General features: G+C 40.1%; 1 protein-coding gene across 3 annotated transcripts in view; it reads left to right on the top strand.

The window, feature by feature from the left end:
• The window catches only part of LOC149197887 (uncharacterized), a 408,075-nt gene that overhangs the window by 176,092 nt on the left and 216,292 nt on the right, over positions 1 to 15,691 (top strand). For all 3 annotated transcript variants that reach the window (XM_089406020.1, XM_089406021.1, XM_089406019.1), the window contains 3 exons: positions 13,996 to 14,085; positions 14,196 to 14,271; positions 14,799 to 14,895. In XM_089406020.1, coding sequence (XP_089262146.1) covers positions 13,996 to 14,085; positions 14,196 to 14,271; positions 14,799 to 14,895 — 263 coding nt within the window. The remainder of the gene's footprint in view (positions 1 to 13,995; positions 14,086 to 14,195; positions 14,272 to 14,798; positions 14,896 to 15,691) is intronic.

Raw genomic sequence — 15,691 nt, 5'->3', positions numbered from 1 at the left:
CCAAGGAGTATGGGGATACTTGGTGGTATGCAATGGCATATGGTGCGACACAACAGGCTTTTGGGGTGTTGCCTCCAAGGAGACTTATGGATAGGGACATTAGGTGTACCATTGGGTGCAGCTCACCCAGGATCAATGAGGATGCTGTTGAGCATCTGGGGATGCCATGTGCAGTGGAGACAGGTCTTTGATTGGGTTATCAGCAGATCCGAGGGGGAGAGAGGAACGTCCATAAGATTACTCTTTAGTATCCCTGCAGACTCTTGATCATACCCTTGGGGACCTACCCACCCATCACTCCCCTGTGTTGCTTACAGTTGCAAAGCGTTTGGTTGCTGCCCCTTGATGGTCTCAGTACAGGTAGCAGGACATGGGAGGTTGATCCTAGAAAGTTGGATGAGACACACTGTGTCATGGGCTGGAGGGAGACTCTCCAGTTGAGACATATGGTGGGTGTACGAGTTGATTGATGCAAGCTTAGGGATGGCGTGGTTTGTTGCCGAGGTAACATATCTTCCTCCCCTAGGCTCACACTTGGGGAGGTGATTGCGAGGGAGTTGCATGATGCACTTTCGGCAAGACAGTCCGAGGCGTTATACAAGCATGAGGTGCAGTGGATGGTAGATCTCGTCTATAGGTAGATGTTTAGACTCCAAGTAGTATCGGGGTGCGCTTTTGGGAGATAGGATAGCAAAGCTCACATTGTGGTATGGCAGGCACAAGGTAGTTTTGCATGCACCAAATTGATTCATGATACGTGGAGTCTATATATTGATTACATGTAGGGAGCGAAGACGAGAGACAGGTGGATTCCAATAGTCGCCAGGACTATGGCGCAAGAAATCTGGTTATGGAATCCAGGGATTCAGTTGGCTGACAGGTTGCTCCATTTCATGATTAGCAGGATTAGGGTAGGGGGCGATCTAACTCAATTTGGGGTTGGCACATGGGGAATCGTTGAGGCCTTCATTGTATGGTGAGGCAAATTTTTCCTGTTGCTGCTCAGTATTGGGATTAGCGATGGATGGGTAGAGATTGATTTCATGGAGATGTGTTAAAATTGGCAACTAGGGCCAAACTCCATGTGGATCACCTTATTTATGGCTTCTGATATTTTTCGTAGATTCCTCTCATCAAGAGGTGTAGGATTGATTTAAAGATCATCCGATTCCGATAAGTATTTATGGAGATATGAATTTATTTTGATTATGGACAAATTTTCAAGGTCGGCCAACAAACTTATGTAGGCTCAGAAGCCCAATAGTCATGTCTATTCAACCTCAATGTTTGCATATAAATACAAGGAGCATTCTCCTCATTTGAACAATTCAATTCACTCATCTTCTCTTTCTCTCTCTCCTACGCATAAAAGGAGCCTCTCTCTCTCACACGTGTGGTTGGAAGGAAGATGTCCTAGGGCAGTAGGTCATCTCTTTGACCAGCGTTGACCAAGTGGTGACCTTCCTGAAGTGCAGATTGGGTGTGGTTGCCTCTCCTAGGCATGCCACAATTTTTGGCTCAAAAATCGAGGTGATCAGACTTCTAGTTTGACCGGTATTGACTGCCCTAGTTTAGGGCTGCAAGTTGACTTCAAAAATCTGCAAATTGACGTACTTTGGGGCTGTTCAAGGACTGTTTCTTTAGGCTGTTCGAAGACAAGTTGACTAGAAATTGACCAAGTATTTTAGAGGTCAATTTCAACTAGTTTGAACAAGTTTGACTTTGCTGATCTAGGGTCTGCTGCGGCTGATATAAAATTACAGAATTCAGATTTTGTACTATTTCTCTCTGCTGAACTATTGAATTAAAAGAAGGTTTGATCAAGGGGTTTCCCCGCATTGGGGTTTGTCCCTGGCTAGCTGCCACATCTTGTGTCTCTTGTCTTGGCTTGTTTTCTGTTGATCATTTAATGTTCTATCTGCACTTTACTTAATGTATATGTGATTGCTAATTTGTGGCTAATAAGAAGAAAAATAAGTAAACTGCTCTAAGCATAGAACATACCATAATTTAACATGGTACCAAAGCTGAGGTGAAGACAAAGCCCAAGCAAGAGAAAGAGCAAGAGCAATCACCGATGAGAAGGTTGGCAAGGCTATCTTAAAGAAATCATGGGGTCCTCAACACACTTCCCTGCTGAAGACAAACTCCGTGAGAACTCTGACTATCACGGATGGAAGATGTCTCTCGATCTAATATTAGAAGAGCAGGAAGTGTTGGACCATGTGAGAGGCGGGATTGTTGAGCCTCCATCAAATGCATCCGCTGCTGCTAGGAACAAATGGACCAAGGGAGAGGTCAAAGCAAGGAAGATCATTTGGGACTCTATCGACAAGCGCTTGGTGGCCTATGTTTCCGAGCTGAACACCTCCAAGGAAATCTATGATAGACTGGTGAGTTTATTTAAAGTTAATGATGCAATTTAAGTCTTGTTTCTTAGAAATAAGCTGAAGGAAATTAAGAAGGGCAAAGATGAGAGTATGCAAGCATATTTCTTAAGAATCACCGAGATTAAGAACGATCTCCTATCTATTGGGGAAGTAATTCCTGACAGGGAAATGACACTCACAACTCTTGGAGGACTACCATCTGAATGGTATATATTCATGACTACTCTTTTCAACGATAATGTAATTCCTGGATTTGAGGAATTAATGGCCATATGCATTCAAGAAGAAACAAGGATGGAAGAGCAAGAAATGCCCATACTTAAAGGTCATCCCTCTGCCATTTCTTCTCATAGTAAAAGAAGAAACAATTCTGGGGCTAAATTCAAAGGAAAGGCTGGACCAAAGGGTGGAAGAAAAGGATGATGTTACAATTGCAATAAAACTGGTCACTATGCAAGGGAGTGCTCTGATAAAAGGGACTCACACCGGGACAATGATCGAAATCCCTCTCAAGGAAATCAAAGGAATGGCAGGTCAAATGGTAGAGGTAAAAGAAGTGCCGGAAATCAAGGAAGAGGACAACCATTCAAGAAGGCAAGAATTTCTAGGTATGAATCTAACACTGTTAACAATAAGCAAGATGAATATTATCTACCAGCAGCTCTATCTACTATTGCTCCCCCGGACTTGCCAGGAAATTGGCTTATTGATAGTGGTGCCTCAAGGCGCTTCACTGGTTACAAAGAAGCTCTCTATAATCTGATAGAGAAGGAAACTAACCTGGAAATTGTTCTTGGAGATAATTCAAAATATCCCGTGAAAGGCGTTGGAAATGTCACTCTTCAATTGAATGAGGGTAATACCATCCACTTACAAGATGTATTATATGTACCTGATCTCAAAAAGAACCTGGTGTCCATTTCGGCAATGGAAGACAAAGGCTATAAGGTGGCCTTTAGCGATGGCAAGGTACGTGTATGGAAAAAGAACTTTAAAGATGCTTTTACTCTTGGGTTTCGAGTTGATTCATTAAATCAGGTCAGTGGAAGTCTGCTAGGTGTCATGTCTTGTGACACATCTCTTCACTCCGAACTATGGCATCGGAGGTTTGCTCACCTTCATTATAAAGCTCTACCCGATGTAAGAAAAATGGTGACTGGGATGCCCGAGTTCAGATTAGAGCAAGAAGGTGTATGTCCAGGATGTGCCGAAGGGAAGCTCAAAAGGGGACCATTCCCCTCAAGCCAAAGCAAGACCTCTGATATATTGCAGTTGGTTCACCCAGACATATCCGATATGATGCCTGTGAACTCCTTGGGAGGATATTTATATTACCTCACTTTTACGGAGGATTATTCTCACAAGACTTGGATATACTTCTTGAAAAAGAAGGATGAAGTGTTCTCCTGGTTTCGACACTTCAAAACCTTGATCGAGAATCAAACCGAAAAGAAGATCAAGATCTTAAGGACTGATAATGGGACTGAATATGAATCCAATGAGTTTCATGACTTTTGCAAAGAGGCTAGCATTAAGAGGGAGACTACTACACCATATACTCTTGAACAGAATGGTGTGGCGGAAAGGAAGAATCGTACAATTGTGGAAGCTGTCCGTGCTATGCTCCATGATCAAAGACCTCCGAAGTTTCTATGGGCCGAAGTTGCAAATACCGCCATATATGTACAAAACCGATGCCCTTATCAAGCATTGGGTTCCAAGACTCTCGAAGAAATGTTCACCGGTAAGAAACCTGACTTATCTCATTTTAGAATTTTTGGAAGCCCTGTATATTTTCATGTGCCGAAAGAGAAAAGGAATAAATTGGGTGCATCTGGAAAGAAAGGAATCTTTGTGGGCTATAGCGAAAATACTAAGGGCTATAGAATCTATGTAGCTGGTAAAAAGGAAGTCGAGATTAGTCATGATGTCACCTTTGACGAAGATATGGCTCTTAGAAAGGTAGACAATCTTCCTACTTTAAGGGGATCTAAAGAAGTTGACACCATGGAACCGAAGGAAAAAGAAGATGAGACGATGCCCATATGGAAGAACCTATGGATCCTATTGATCCTCCTCCGCAAGAGCCTTCCTCTTCTAGGAAGAGCCCTTCATGGCTTAGGGGGACACTTGATGATGCTGAAGGACACATTGCACCTCGAGGAACCTTCCATGAAAGTAAGAAGCCGAACAGGTATCAGGGATACCAGACCATCATGAGCACGATCATCCAAAATGAGCCTTCGTCATTCACAGATGCCGTCAAGCATCAAGTATGGGAGGATGCTATGACCGAGGAATATGAGTCCATTATGAAGACGATGTCTGGGATGTGGTCCCCAGACCCTAGGACAAAGCAGTTGTCACTTCAAAATGGCTTTACAAGATAAAGCATGCAGTTGATGGAAGTGCGGAAAAGTATAAGGCTCGTTTTGTCACTCGTGGCTTCTCCTAGAAGGAAGGTATAGACTAGGACAAGATATTTGCACTTGTTGCCCGATATACCAGCGTTCGCTCGATCATAGCCCTTGTTGCTTTGCAAGGATGCAAACTACATCAGATGGATGTCAAGACTGCGTTCTTACATGGATCGATCAAAGAAGAGGTCTATGTGGAGCAACTCAAAGGATTGGAGATTTATGATCGAGAATCTCATGTGTGCAGGTTGAAGAAGGCCCCCTATGGGCTAAAGCAAGCACCTCGAGCATGGTATGAGAGGATCGATGGCTACTTGATGAAGCTGGGATTCACTAGGAGTGAAGCCGACCCTAACCTTTACTTTAAGGTTATAGATGACAAGCCTCTCATACTGGTGCTGGATGTTGACGACCTCTTTCTAACAGGTGCAAACCCTCTCATTCACGAATGTAAGAGGGAGTTGGCTTCGAGTTCGAAATGAAAGACCTAGGACTTATGCACTATTTCCTAGGACTGGAAGTTTGGCAGAAACTAGGGGAGATTTTCCTATCTCAAGGAAAATATATGGTGAAGATATTGGAGAGATTCGGCATGGTGGACTGCAAGCCCGTAACTACCCCAATGGAGCTTGACTTCAAGAAGTTAAGCGGTAGTGCTGCCGGACCTGTTTTACGAAATGTTACCGAGTATCGTCAACTCGTCGGAGCATTAATGTTCTTAGTGAACTCCTGTCTGGATATATGCTTTGCAGTCAACACATTGAGTCAACATATGGTTGAGCCTCACCACTCACATTGGATTGGTGCCAAGAATTTGTTGAGATATCTTTGTGGCACAATCACTCATGGGTTGAGATACACTGCTGGAGATGTGAGATTTCTTGGGTTTACTGACGCTGATTGGGCAGGCAGTGTGATGGACCGAAAAGGACTTCCGGGTGCTGTTTCTCTTTGGGATTTGCCTGGGTATCTTGGATGAGCAGGAAGCAGAGGTGAGTGGCTTTGAGCACCACCGAGGCAGAGTACATTGTTTCTAGCATGGCCTCCTGTGAGGAAGTCTGGTTGCGAAAGCTCTTCAGTGAGCTGTTTGGATTTACATTGGATACCACCGTGATTCTGTGTGACAACCAGAGCGGGATCCGTTTATCAGAGAATCCCGTATTTCATGATTGCTCCAAACATATCAATATCAGGTACCACTATATTCGAGATATGGTGCAGCGAGGAGTAATAAAGCTCCAACATATTGGTACAGATGAACAGGTCATTGACATTTTGACAAAGCCCCTAGGAAAGGTCAAATTCCTGACTTTCTGGGAAGGACTTAGTGCCATTCAGAGACCCTCTTATGAGGGTCGAGTATGATGTGTTGAGCTCTAGGAGCTCCAGGGGGGGCGCGGGGTACTTCTTGGAGCGACATGTGATCACAGGGCGACTCACCATCCCCTGGTGGTGCACTATGTACAGGGTAAAGGTTCAACCTTTCGCTGTGACACCCCATGGCGATTGTGGAACAGGATGATTAGTTCTCCCGTGGGCCAGGATGATTCGTTCTCCGTGGCGACTGTGGAGTAGGATGATTAGTTCTCCTGTAGACCAAGATGATTAGTTCTCCGTGGCATCCACTAGACAGGATGATTCGTTCTCCTGTGGACAGGATGATTAGTTCTCCTGTCGAGGCATCCTACCCATGCAGTCTGGGACTCATGGGAAGTACCTCTCATCTGATCAATGAGCAGGGAAATGAGGATAGGGACCATAGTAGTACTATCGATGGACACATCGCTGTATCTACCGTACTCCCTATGCTAGGATGACCTCCATTGATTTGGGATCAATGATACTGATCTGGGTTCAGTGAGAGCGTTTCACACTCTGAGACTGACTTCGGGTCAGTGGAGGATGGTATGATACATCCTCGATCATTTCTTCTTCTTCATAGTTCGAGCAGAGCATAGCAGAGCAAAGAAGAGCAAAGTGGGGTCAAGCTGTACAGGACAGTGCATTTGATGGATGGACAGTGGCGACAGCCTGACGGATTGCTGATGAAGTTCTCCCTAGTTGAGAGGGAGTGTTAAAATTGGCAACTAGGGCCAAATTCCATGTGGATCACCTTATTTATGGCTTCTGATATTTTTCCTAGATTCCTCTCATCAAGAGGTGTAGGATTGATCTAAAGATCATCTAATTCCGATAAGTATTTATGGAGATATGAATTTATTTTGATTATGGACAAATTGTCAAGGTCGGCCAGCAAACTTATGTAGGCTCAGAAGCCCAATAGTCATGTCTATTCAACCTCAACGTTTTCATATAAATACAAGGAGCATTCTCCTCTTTTGAACAATTCAATTCACTCATCTTTTCTCTCTCTTTCTCTTACGCATAAAAGGAGCCTCTCTCTCTCTCACATGTGTGGCTGAAAGGAAGACGACCTAGGGCAAGGAAGACGCAGAAAGAAGGATGCTAGGGCAGCAGGTCATCTCTTTGACTAGCGTTGACCAAGTGTTGACCTTCCTGAAGTGCGAATTGGGTGTGGTTGCCTCTCCTAGGCAGGCCACAAATTTTGGCACAAAAATCGAGGTGATCTGACTTTTGGTTTGACTGGTATTGACTGCCCTAGTTTAGGGCTGCAAGTTGACTTCAGAAATCTGCAAATTGACTGAAATTTTGGGGCTGTTTCTTCAGGCTGTTCGAGGACAAGTTGACCAGAAATTGACCAAGTATTTTAGAGGTCAATTTCAACTAGTTTGACCAAGTTTGACTTTGCTGATCTAGGGTTTGCTGCTGCTGATATAAAATTACAGAATTCAGATTTTGTACTATTTGTCTCTGCTGAACTATTGAAGGTAAAAGAAGATTTGATCAAAGGGTTTCCCCGCATTGGGGTTTGCCCTTGGCTAGCCGCCACATCTTGTGTTTCTTGTCTTGACTTGTTTTCTGTTGATCATTTAATGTTCTATCTGCACTTTACTTAATGTATATGTGATTGCTAATCTGTGGCTAATAAGAAGAAAACCAAGTAAACTGCTCTAAGCATAGAACATACCATAATATAACAAGATGCCTAGGTAGGATAGGCTTGGCCTTTACAGATATTTCACCATTAGGATCTAAGAGAGGAGGATACTAGAAGACGACCTAGGGCAAGGAAGACGCAGAAAGAAGGACGCTAGGGCAGCAGGTCATCTCTTTGACTAGCGTTGACCAAGTGTTGACCTTCCTGAAGTGCAAATTGGGTGTGGTTGCCTCTCCTAGGCAGGCCACAAATTTTGGCACAAAAATCGAGGTGATCTGACCTTTGGTTTGACTGGTATTGACTGCCCTAGTTTACGGCTGCAAGTTGACTTCAGAAATCTGCAAATTGACTGAACTTTTGGGGCTGTTTCTTCAGGCTGTTCGAGGACAAGTTGACCAGAAATTGACCAAGTATTTTAGAGGTCAATTTCAACTAGTTTGACCAAGTTTGACTTTGCTGATCTAGGGTTTGCTGCTGCTGATATAAAATTACAGAATTTAGATTTTGTACTATTTGTCTCTGCTGAACTATTGAAGGTAAAAGAAGATTTGATCAAAGGGTTTCCCCGCATTGGGGTTTGCCCTTGGCTAGCCGCCACATCTTGTGTTTCTTGTCTTGACTTGTTTTCTGTTGATCATTTAATGTTCTATCTGCACTTTACTTAATGTATATGTGATTGCTAATCTGTGGCTAATAAGAAGAAAACCAAGTAAACTGCTCTAAGCATAGAACATACCATAATTTAACAAGATGCCTAGGTAGGATAGGCTTGGCCTTTACAGATATTTCACCATTAGGATCTAAGAGAGGAGGATACTGTATGCGCATGATGGGCAGACAATCATGGTCAGAGTGGCACAACGACAACACGGTCGCACCCTTTTGAGATTAGCATGGAATCCGGGCATCACAGGACTTGGCAGTGCAACCACCCTTAGGGATGAGTTGGTTTCTATAGGGGAACATCATGCAGATCTTCCATTGAGCTTTAGTGATACGTTGATGACATAGGGGACTTCACTAGTATGGAAGGATGTCTAGCAGGAGGAGATCAGGGGGAACACATGTAGAGGAGGGTTCATCTCCACAAGAACTGAACTACATCTTCAAGAGTCTACTCTTGAAGTGCACGAGATCGTTTATTCAGGAGGGCAACTTCTTGCGGGTCTACTCAAGATTTTACATTGTTAGAGAGCTCTACTTATACAGAGGGCTTTTGGCGACTTTATCTTATGGGACAGTGAGTGGAGCGAAGGAGGCTTCCCATGGGTCAAGATGGTTTGGGACCTTGGTTTCACGAGATTTATTCATGTGGTGGAACCACCACAATGAGGAATAGTTTAGTGGCGCATTTGGGACCCTGATATTAGCCAGGCTAGCATGCGGAGCGCAGCATAGGGTGTTATTGCTTGAGGACAAGCAATTTTTGGTGGGGAGGACTGTCATGTCCCCAATATATAATTTTGCTAAGTAGAATATTCAGTTTTGTAATTTGGGTAATGGATAAATATTTCGGCAAATAAACTTAGGAAAAGTGGGTTGAGGAGTCACTCACTTAATTTATGGAAAAAGGAGCCCACAAACATTAGAGGAAAGAAAAATTAATTTTGTAGTGGATGTGGGGCCCACCCAAAAAGGGAATTCAAACCCCTTAAGAAAATCGAACCAAGGTAGAAGGAGGTAAGAAAGGGAGTTTGAACTAGTGGGGCTACAGGGAAGAAAGGAGAGCAACAATTATAAATAGAGTTGGAGAGCCTCATTTTGGACATCTATTTGGCCATTTGGTTTTAGAACTAGAGTTTGCTTGAGCTGCTTAGCTAAGTCAACCAGTGCTGCTTAGAACAAAGAATTTCCAAGCGAAAATTCCACCTCTTCTTCGGTGAACTTCGAGTGTCACCCTAGGAAAGAATTTGAGAGTTGATTCCAGGTGATTTAGGGAGCCGCTTTGTAGTGATTCTTCAACTGGTGCGAGTTCCTCAAGGACACAGGAGAGATTTCGTGGTGTTGAGGAGGGCCAACAAATACGGGAATTTTTGCAGGAGAATTTGCAGAGGTTCTCCCTTAAGAAGGATGAGAATTTCCTTGGAGGTTTGCAGGCTAGAAGTATCTTTATTTGGGATGGCCGAATTTTTCTTTTCTAGGGCTTGTGCAGGGGTCTTTGGCTTCCTTTTGTGTAGTCTTGTGAGAAGTAGCTTCTGGGAGTTGGGTAAGGGGAAATATGGAGGATTGGAGCGAATTTTTGCAGTGGATTTGAAGGGTGAATTTCCACCAGTGTTTTGGTGGCATATTTCATCAGTTCTTCTTCCAGCTTCTTCAACCAACCAGTTAGAGCCATACACATTTCTTGGGGTAACTAGGGCACTTTGGATTTAGCCCAAACCTTTTTGGGTTTTTGCGGGTTTATTGAGAGGAGGTTTTAGTTAATTTTGCAGAATTTTCTGGGTAGTATTTGGGCTAAAATCCTCAATTCTTATAGCAGGGTGTATTGTTGGTTAGTGGGGAGATTGCATCATTTTGTGGGTTCAATTTTGCCTTTGAATTGAGCCAAACCATTTCTGGGTATTTCTAGGCTTTAGGAGAGGAGCCCATGGTTGCACTTTAAGAGCATTCTGGGCAATATTTTGAGTAGAACATCCACTTCCACTTGGCAGCTTGTAGCAGATTTTTTGGGTAGTGCATATTATCGGTTTGGATCCATTCCAACAGTTGGATCAGTGAGATTTCACCTGGGGTTTACCTAGCTGGCATAACAATCCTAGGTTCTATCATTCCTTGCCATTTATGCTAAGTTACCGGATCCAGCAGGGAAAGGGCCAAGATCCCCGGATCTGCGGATCCGATCCGGATCCGGATCTGGATCCACCTAAATATGTAGAAAATACGGCATGCAGGCGGATCAACGAAATTAGGAAACGAATCCCTGTCAATTGAAACGGATCACAAGCCCTGAAATGGATGTTTGGGGTTAAATCAAAATTTTGTAGCAGTTGTATGGTAGCCGGACACGTTTTCTTGTTGCACGAAAAAATCCAGTGCTCTATGCTTTCTCAATCATTCGTCATGCCGGCGGAAACAACTACAGGTGCATATGTCATGCCAGCAGAAACAATTATGGGCCCTGAAACAGGTGTTTGGAATTAAATCGAAATTCTATAGCAGCTGTATGGTAGTTGGACATGTTTTCTTGTTGCACGAAAAAACCCAGTGCTCTTGATCATTCTAGATGTCGGCAGAAATAGCTACGGGTCCATACATCATGTCGGCAGAAACAACTACGGGTTGTCTCATGAGCCATCTTAATTTTGATTTAATCGATTTTTTGAAGCTATAATTTTATTCCATTGATACAAATTTTGATGGGTTGCTATGGTGTTGTTTTCAATTTTAAACCAAATTTTCAAAAAAATAATAAAACAGTGAAATTTTGTTTGAATGCACGAAGACTTGCCCAAAATATAAAGAAAATCAAATCCATTAGCTTAACACGTGGTGTAAGCCAATAGGCGATAAGACAATATTTATGTCACTAGTCAATACGATAAAAATAAAATTACAATATTATTACAGCATTATGTTTATATATAAAATACAGTAATTGTAAATATTTGATTACAATGAAAATATATATTATGTTTATAAAATATTTTTTTTTACACACATATCAAATTAATTATTATTTTTTTTTTGGGATAAATACCCAAAAATGAAATATCTTAGTAGATATATCTTACTTTATGGATTACTTAGAAAATAGTTAAATGTGGGTTTTTTTTTGGAAAATTTTTATTTTTATTTAAATTACTTAGTTTTAATTTTATGTAGTAGTCTCATTGTTTAATTGTTTTATTTTTTCAATATATTTTGGTGATTTTTTTGTTTAAATTTATTTAAATTTTGATAAAATTCTGTTGGAATAGTTAATTTGATTTGTCACTAGTGTTTCATACATTTTATGGGATTGAACTTATTTAGACATTTAGAAAAGCATTTTAAACCAAAATATACCTCTAACCAAAAAAATATTTTATCTAATTCTAACCAAATTTTTAAAACATGTAATAATTAAACAATACATAATTTTATTGAGGGAGTATGCATCATTTCAGTGTTTCAGTCTTCATATTTATAATATATTTAATGGTTTCGGTCTTCATATTTATAATATATTTAATGTTTTCAGTTCCAAAAGTGTTTGATTGTTTCAGGGAGTATTTGATTTTTGAACTCTAAAGTGTTTTTTTTTTTTTTTTTTTAAATATTATTATATTTTTTGTACTTGATGTATCCTTGCTTTATCCGGATCCTGGATTTTCAAAAAACTAGCGGATCCGGATCCGGATCCGGATCCGTATCCATATCCGTATCGGGATCCGAATCCTGGTAACTTAGCATTTATGTACTCAAATTTCTATATTTTAATAAAATGGCTCAACTGTTCTACTTTATTTTCTTGGTGTTTTGATACGCATGCGTGGTATTTGTTTGTGGTTGTCGTTCCTTGTACATGTTTATGTTATTTGATGTAAATTTTCAATTTGGAACATTACATATGTAGCGAAATATTAAAAACACTTGGAATACGAAGACATCCATTGAGGATAAAATATATATCTTGAATTGTGTATAAGAGAATTGATATGATATATGTTACAAATGAGGGTCCGCTTATATACCTAGGCAGGTGTCCCTTCATGAATGGTCATGTCTTTTAAGACATGCCTCTTCAGAGAACTAATTATTATTATGATTATTATTTTATATTTTTATATTATTTTTATCTAAGTTGCACGAAACGGGGAAACGGAAACGAGTTTCCGAAACGGGAAGCGAAACGAAACGCGACCTCCCCAAATTTTGGAAACGGGGAAACGCGAATATATATATATATATATTAGGAATTTAAGAAATATGTGCAATCATAAAGCATATATGATACATTCTAATTTATTACATTATGATAAAATTGTCAATTGTCAATGCATAGACTATAAGTATCTAAATTTACATCACATTTACTCATGAATAATCACATAATGAAAATAGAAATATCCAAAATCAGCCACGAGAAATTTCTAATTTTTTGTCTCGTGGTTGATTGGGAGTCTCCTCCTACATAGTCGAATGACCTTAGTGCTCTTGATTAAATACAAGTTTCATACCTAGTACCCTACATTCTCTTGATTATTGGGAGTCTCCCTGCATAGAGGGCTTTGTTCTCTCGATTAAATACAAGTTCCATACCCTAGTACATGATAAAATCCAATGGAAACATTGAAATCCCCCAATCCTGAAATCCTGAAAAACAAATAAGTCTGCTGGATTTTGAGTAAGATCTAAAATTCTACTTTCTCCATATGAAATCCAATGACGGCGAAACCACTCTCAAACATCCTGAGTCATTTCATGGTAATGTTAAAAATTTAAGTAAAAGGATGAAAATGAAAAATAAAGGAGAATATCACTTTTACTTTAAGAATTTAACATTACCATGAACTGCATATCAACACTAGGGCAAACAAATGTAAGAGATCTACATTAGAAAAAAAAAATTAAAAAACAAATGTTTTTTTGGGGAAACGTGGCCCGTACGGCCTGGAAACGCGTTTCCGGCCGTACGGCCACGTTTCCGTTTCGGGAAACGTGGTCGTACGGCCGGAAACGCGTTTCCAGGCCGTACGGTACGGGGAAACGCGTTTCGTTTCGTTTCCCCTGGAGAAACGCCCCTAGGGCCACGTTTCCTGCAACTTAGATTTTTATATATTATATTCATAAAATACACATCCTAAGTGGCATTAATGTAAACTCTGTTAAGATAGGGTGGTTGACAATTTTGAATGGTGAAATGCTTGTTTATTTCTTCCTTTAATCTAGGTTATGTGCTATATCATTTAATTAAGACAGAGCCAAACAAGATTAAAAGCAATAAATAATCTATCAGTAATTTACTATAACTTTGGTTGATGGTACTCGTTACCTCCTTTGATTTTGTGGCATGTTGTCCATGGAGTCGTTTTATTGAATGGCTACCCTGTACTTGTACTTTTCATACAATTCACAAGTTTACCTTTTGATGTTGTACAGGATTGTTTGACCATTTTTAATGTGATTCCGGTCATCTAAAAATTAAGTAATGTGTCTAAGTTAATTCTTTGTATCTTTGTTCCTTCAGGATGAAAACATGGCCATGGATTGGAACCAACAATTGGAACAAGATATTGAAAGACTAAAGGCAGAAGCCAATAGGCAACAACTTCGCATGGTAAGCTTTGTATTGGTTTTGAATGACTTGTGTTTATGGTATGCTTGAATTCTTTGCTGGAAATTTTAACTTATTTCTATTCTAGATAACTTTAAATTGGATATGATCAGGTCATGGGATCTTCAGGCATCACATGTAAAGATTTGACGGAACTTGACATTAAGAACCACATTCTAACTTATGATAGTAAGTTATTATGGAAACTAAATTCAGTCTATATTTGGAAACTTGTTGCAACTGTGGCCAATAAATGTTTTATGAAATTACACCCTATACTTTCATTGTTTCAGCATATGTCCATGTCTTATTTTGTTCGTATCTGTAAAGTCTACATTTGGGAAACTTGTTGCAACTGTGGCCAATAAATGTTTTATGAAATTACACCTTATACTTTCATTGTTTCATCATATGTCCATGTCTTATTTTGTTCCTATCTGTAAAGTCTATATTTGGGAAACTTGTTGCAACTGTGGCCAATAAATGTCTTATGAAATTACACCTTATACTTTCATTGTTTCATCATATTACCATGTCTTTTTTGTTCGTATCTAAGCAATTACAGATCTCTATGATGTTGATTTTTAGTGGCAGAAAACTGTGGCCAATAAATGTTTTATGAAATTACACCTTATACTTTCATTGTTTCGTCATATTTCCATGTCATATTTGTTCGTATCTAAGCAATTACAGATCTCTATGATTTTGATTTTTAGTGGCAGAGAAGGTGGTAGGATGGGCTGTAAGCCACCAGTTGCAGAAAGATGCGGAACCAGTTTTATTTAATGGAAAGCTGGTTATAACTGCTGAAAGGTCAGTACTTGGTCCTTTTCAAGCAGCATGTGGATAATATAATAAAAAGTCATATCAGTACTGTGCATTATTCAACTGAAAGCATCAATCTTGCACATTTGTATGCATAGTAGAGAGAGTATTTTCTTTGAGCTTTCCCATGGCAGTTTTGTTTTGCTGGAGGAAAGGAATAGTTTCTTTCTGTTGAAGCTTATGATTGCATCTTCTTTATGGGATGGATGCTTAAATGGGTGATAAACAGGATTATAAGAAGAGACAATAACATTACAAATAAGAATAAGACCCCTTGGGGATTTAACCCCTCTTAGCGAATAACATTGTCTAGATTTCAAAATATTTCAAATTACTCACTCATTTGAAGTGTTAGGTTGCTCATATTGTTGCTTATTCATTTCCTTATCTTTTCCACGTCTAGATCCACTCCCAAAGAACATTTATAGGCTTGTGGGTGGCCACAAAAGGGGATTTAGCTTGCTGGTTTCTATGTTTTTCTGCAGTTTGGTAGGTCAGAAGTTCCACAACAACAAAAAAATTATTCATCTTTAGCAATATATCAAGGTCTAAAGCAAGTTATTTATCCCAAACATGGTAAGGGATCTTAACACATCATTTGTGTTATTTGAACGTTTATTTTCCATAATTAAAGTGTTATCTTTTTGTTGGTCCGCATTTTCTGTAGTAAATTTTTCAGTTTCAAATAAAAAAATCTTTAAAATCAACTCCTAGATTCCATCATCCAAGAGATAATATTAGAGACCAGTTTACTAACTTGTGTTGGAGGGTATTTAGTGCAGGG

The sequence above is a fragment of the Pinus tabuliformis genome, chromosome 2_2 (genome assembly GCF_031772625.1).
Source record: "Pinus tabuliformis cultivar Carrire ecotype Pingquan chromosome 2_2, CPIR1, whole genome shotgun sequence".
Lineage (NCBI taxonomy): Eukaryota > Viridiplantae > Streptophyta > Pinopsida > Pinales > Pinaceae > Pinus > Pinus tabuliformis.
Note: the sequence above shows the minus strand (reverse complement) of the source record. Positions and strands in the feature narration are given on the sequence as shown.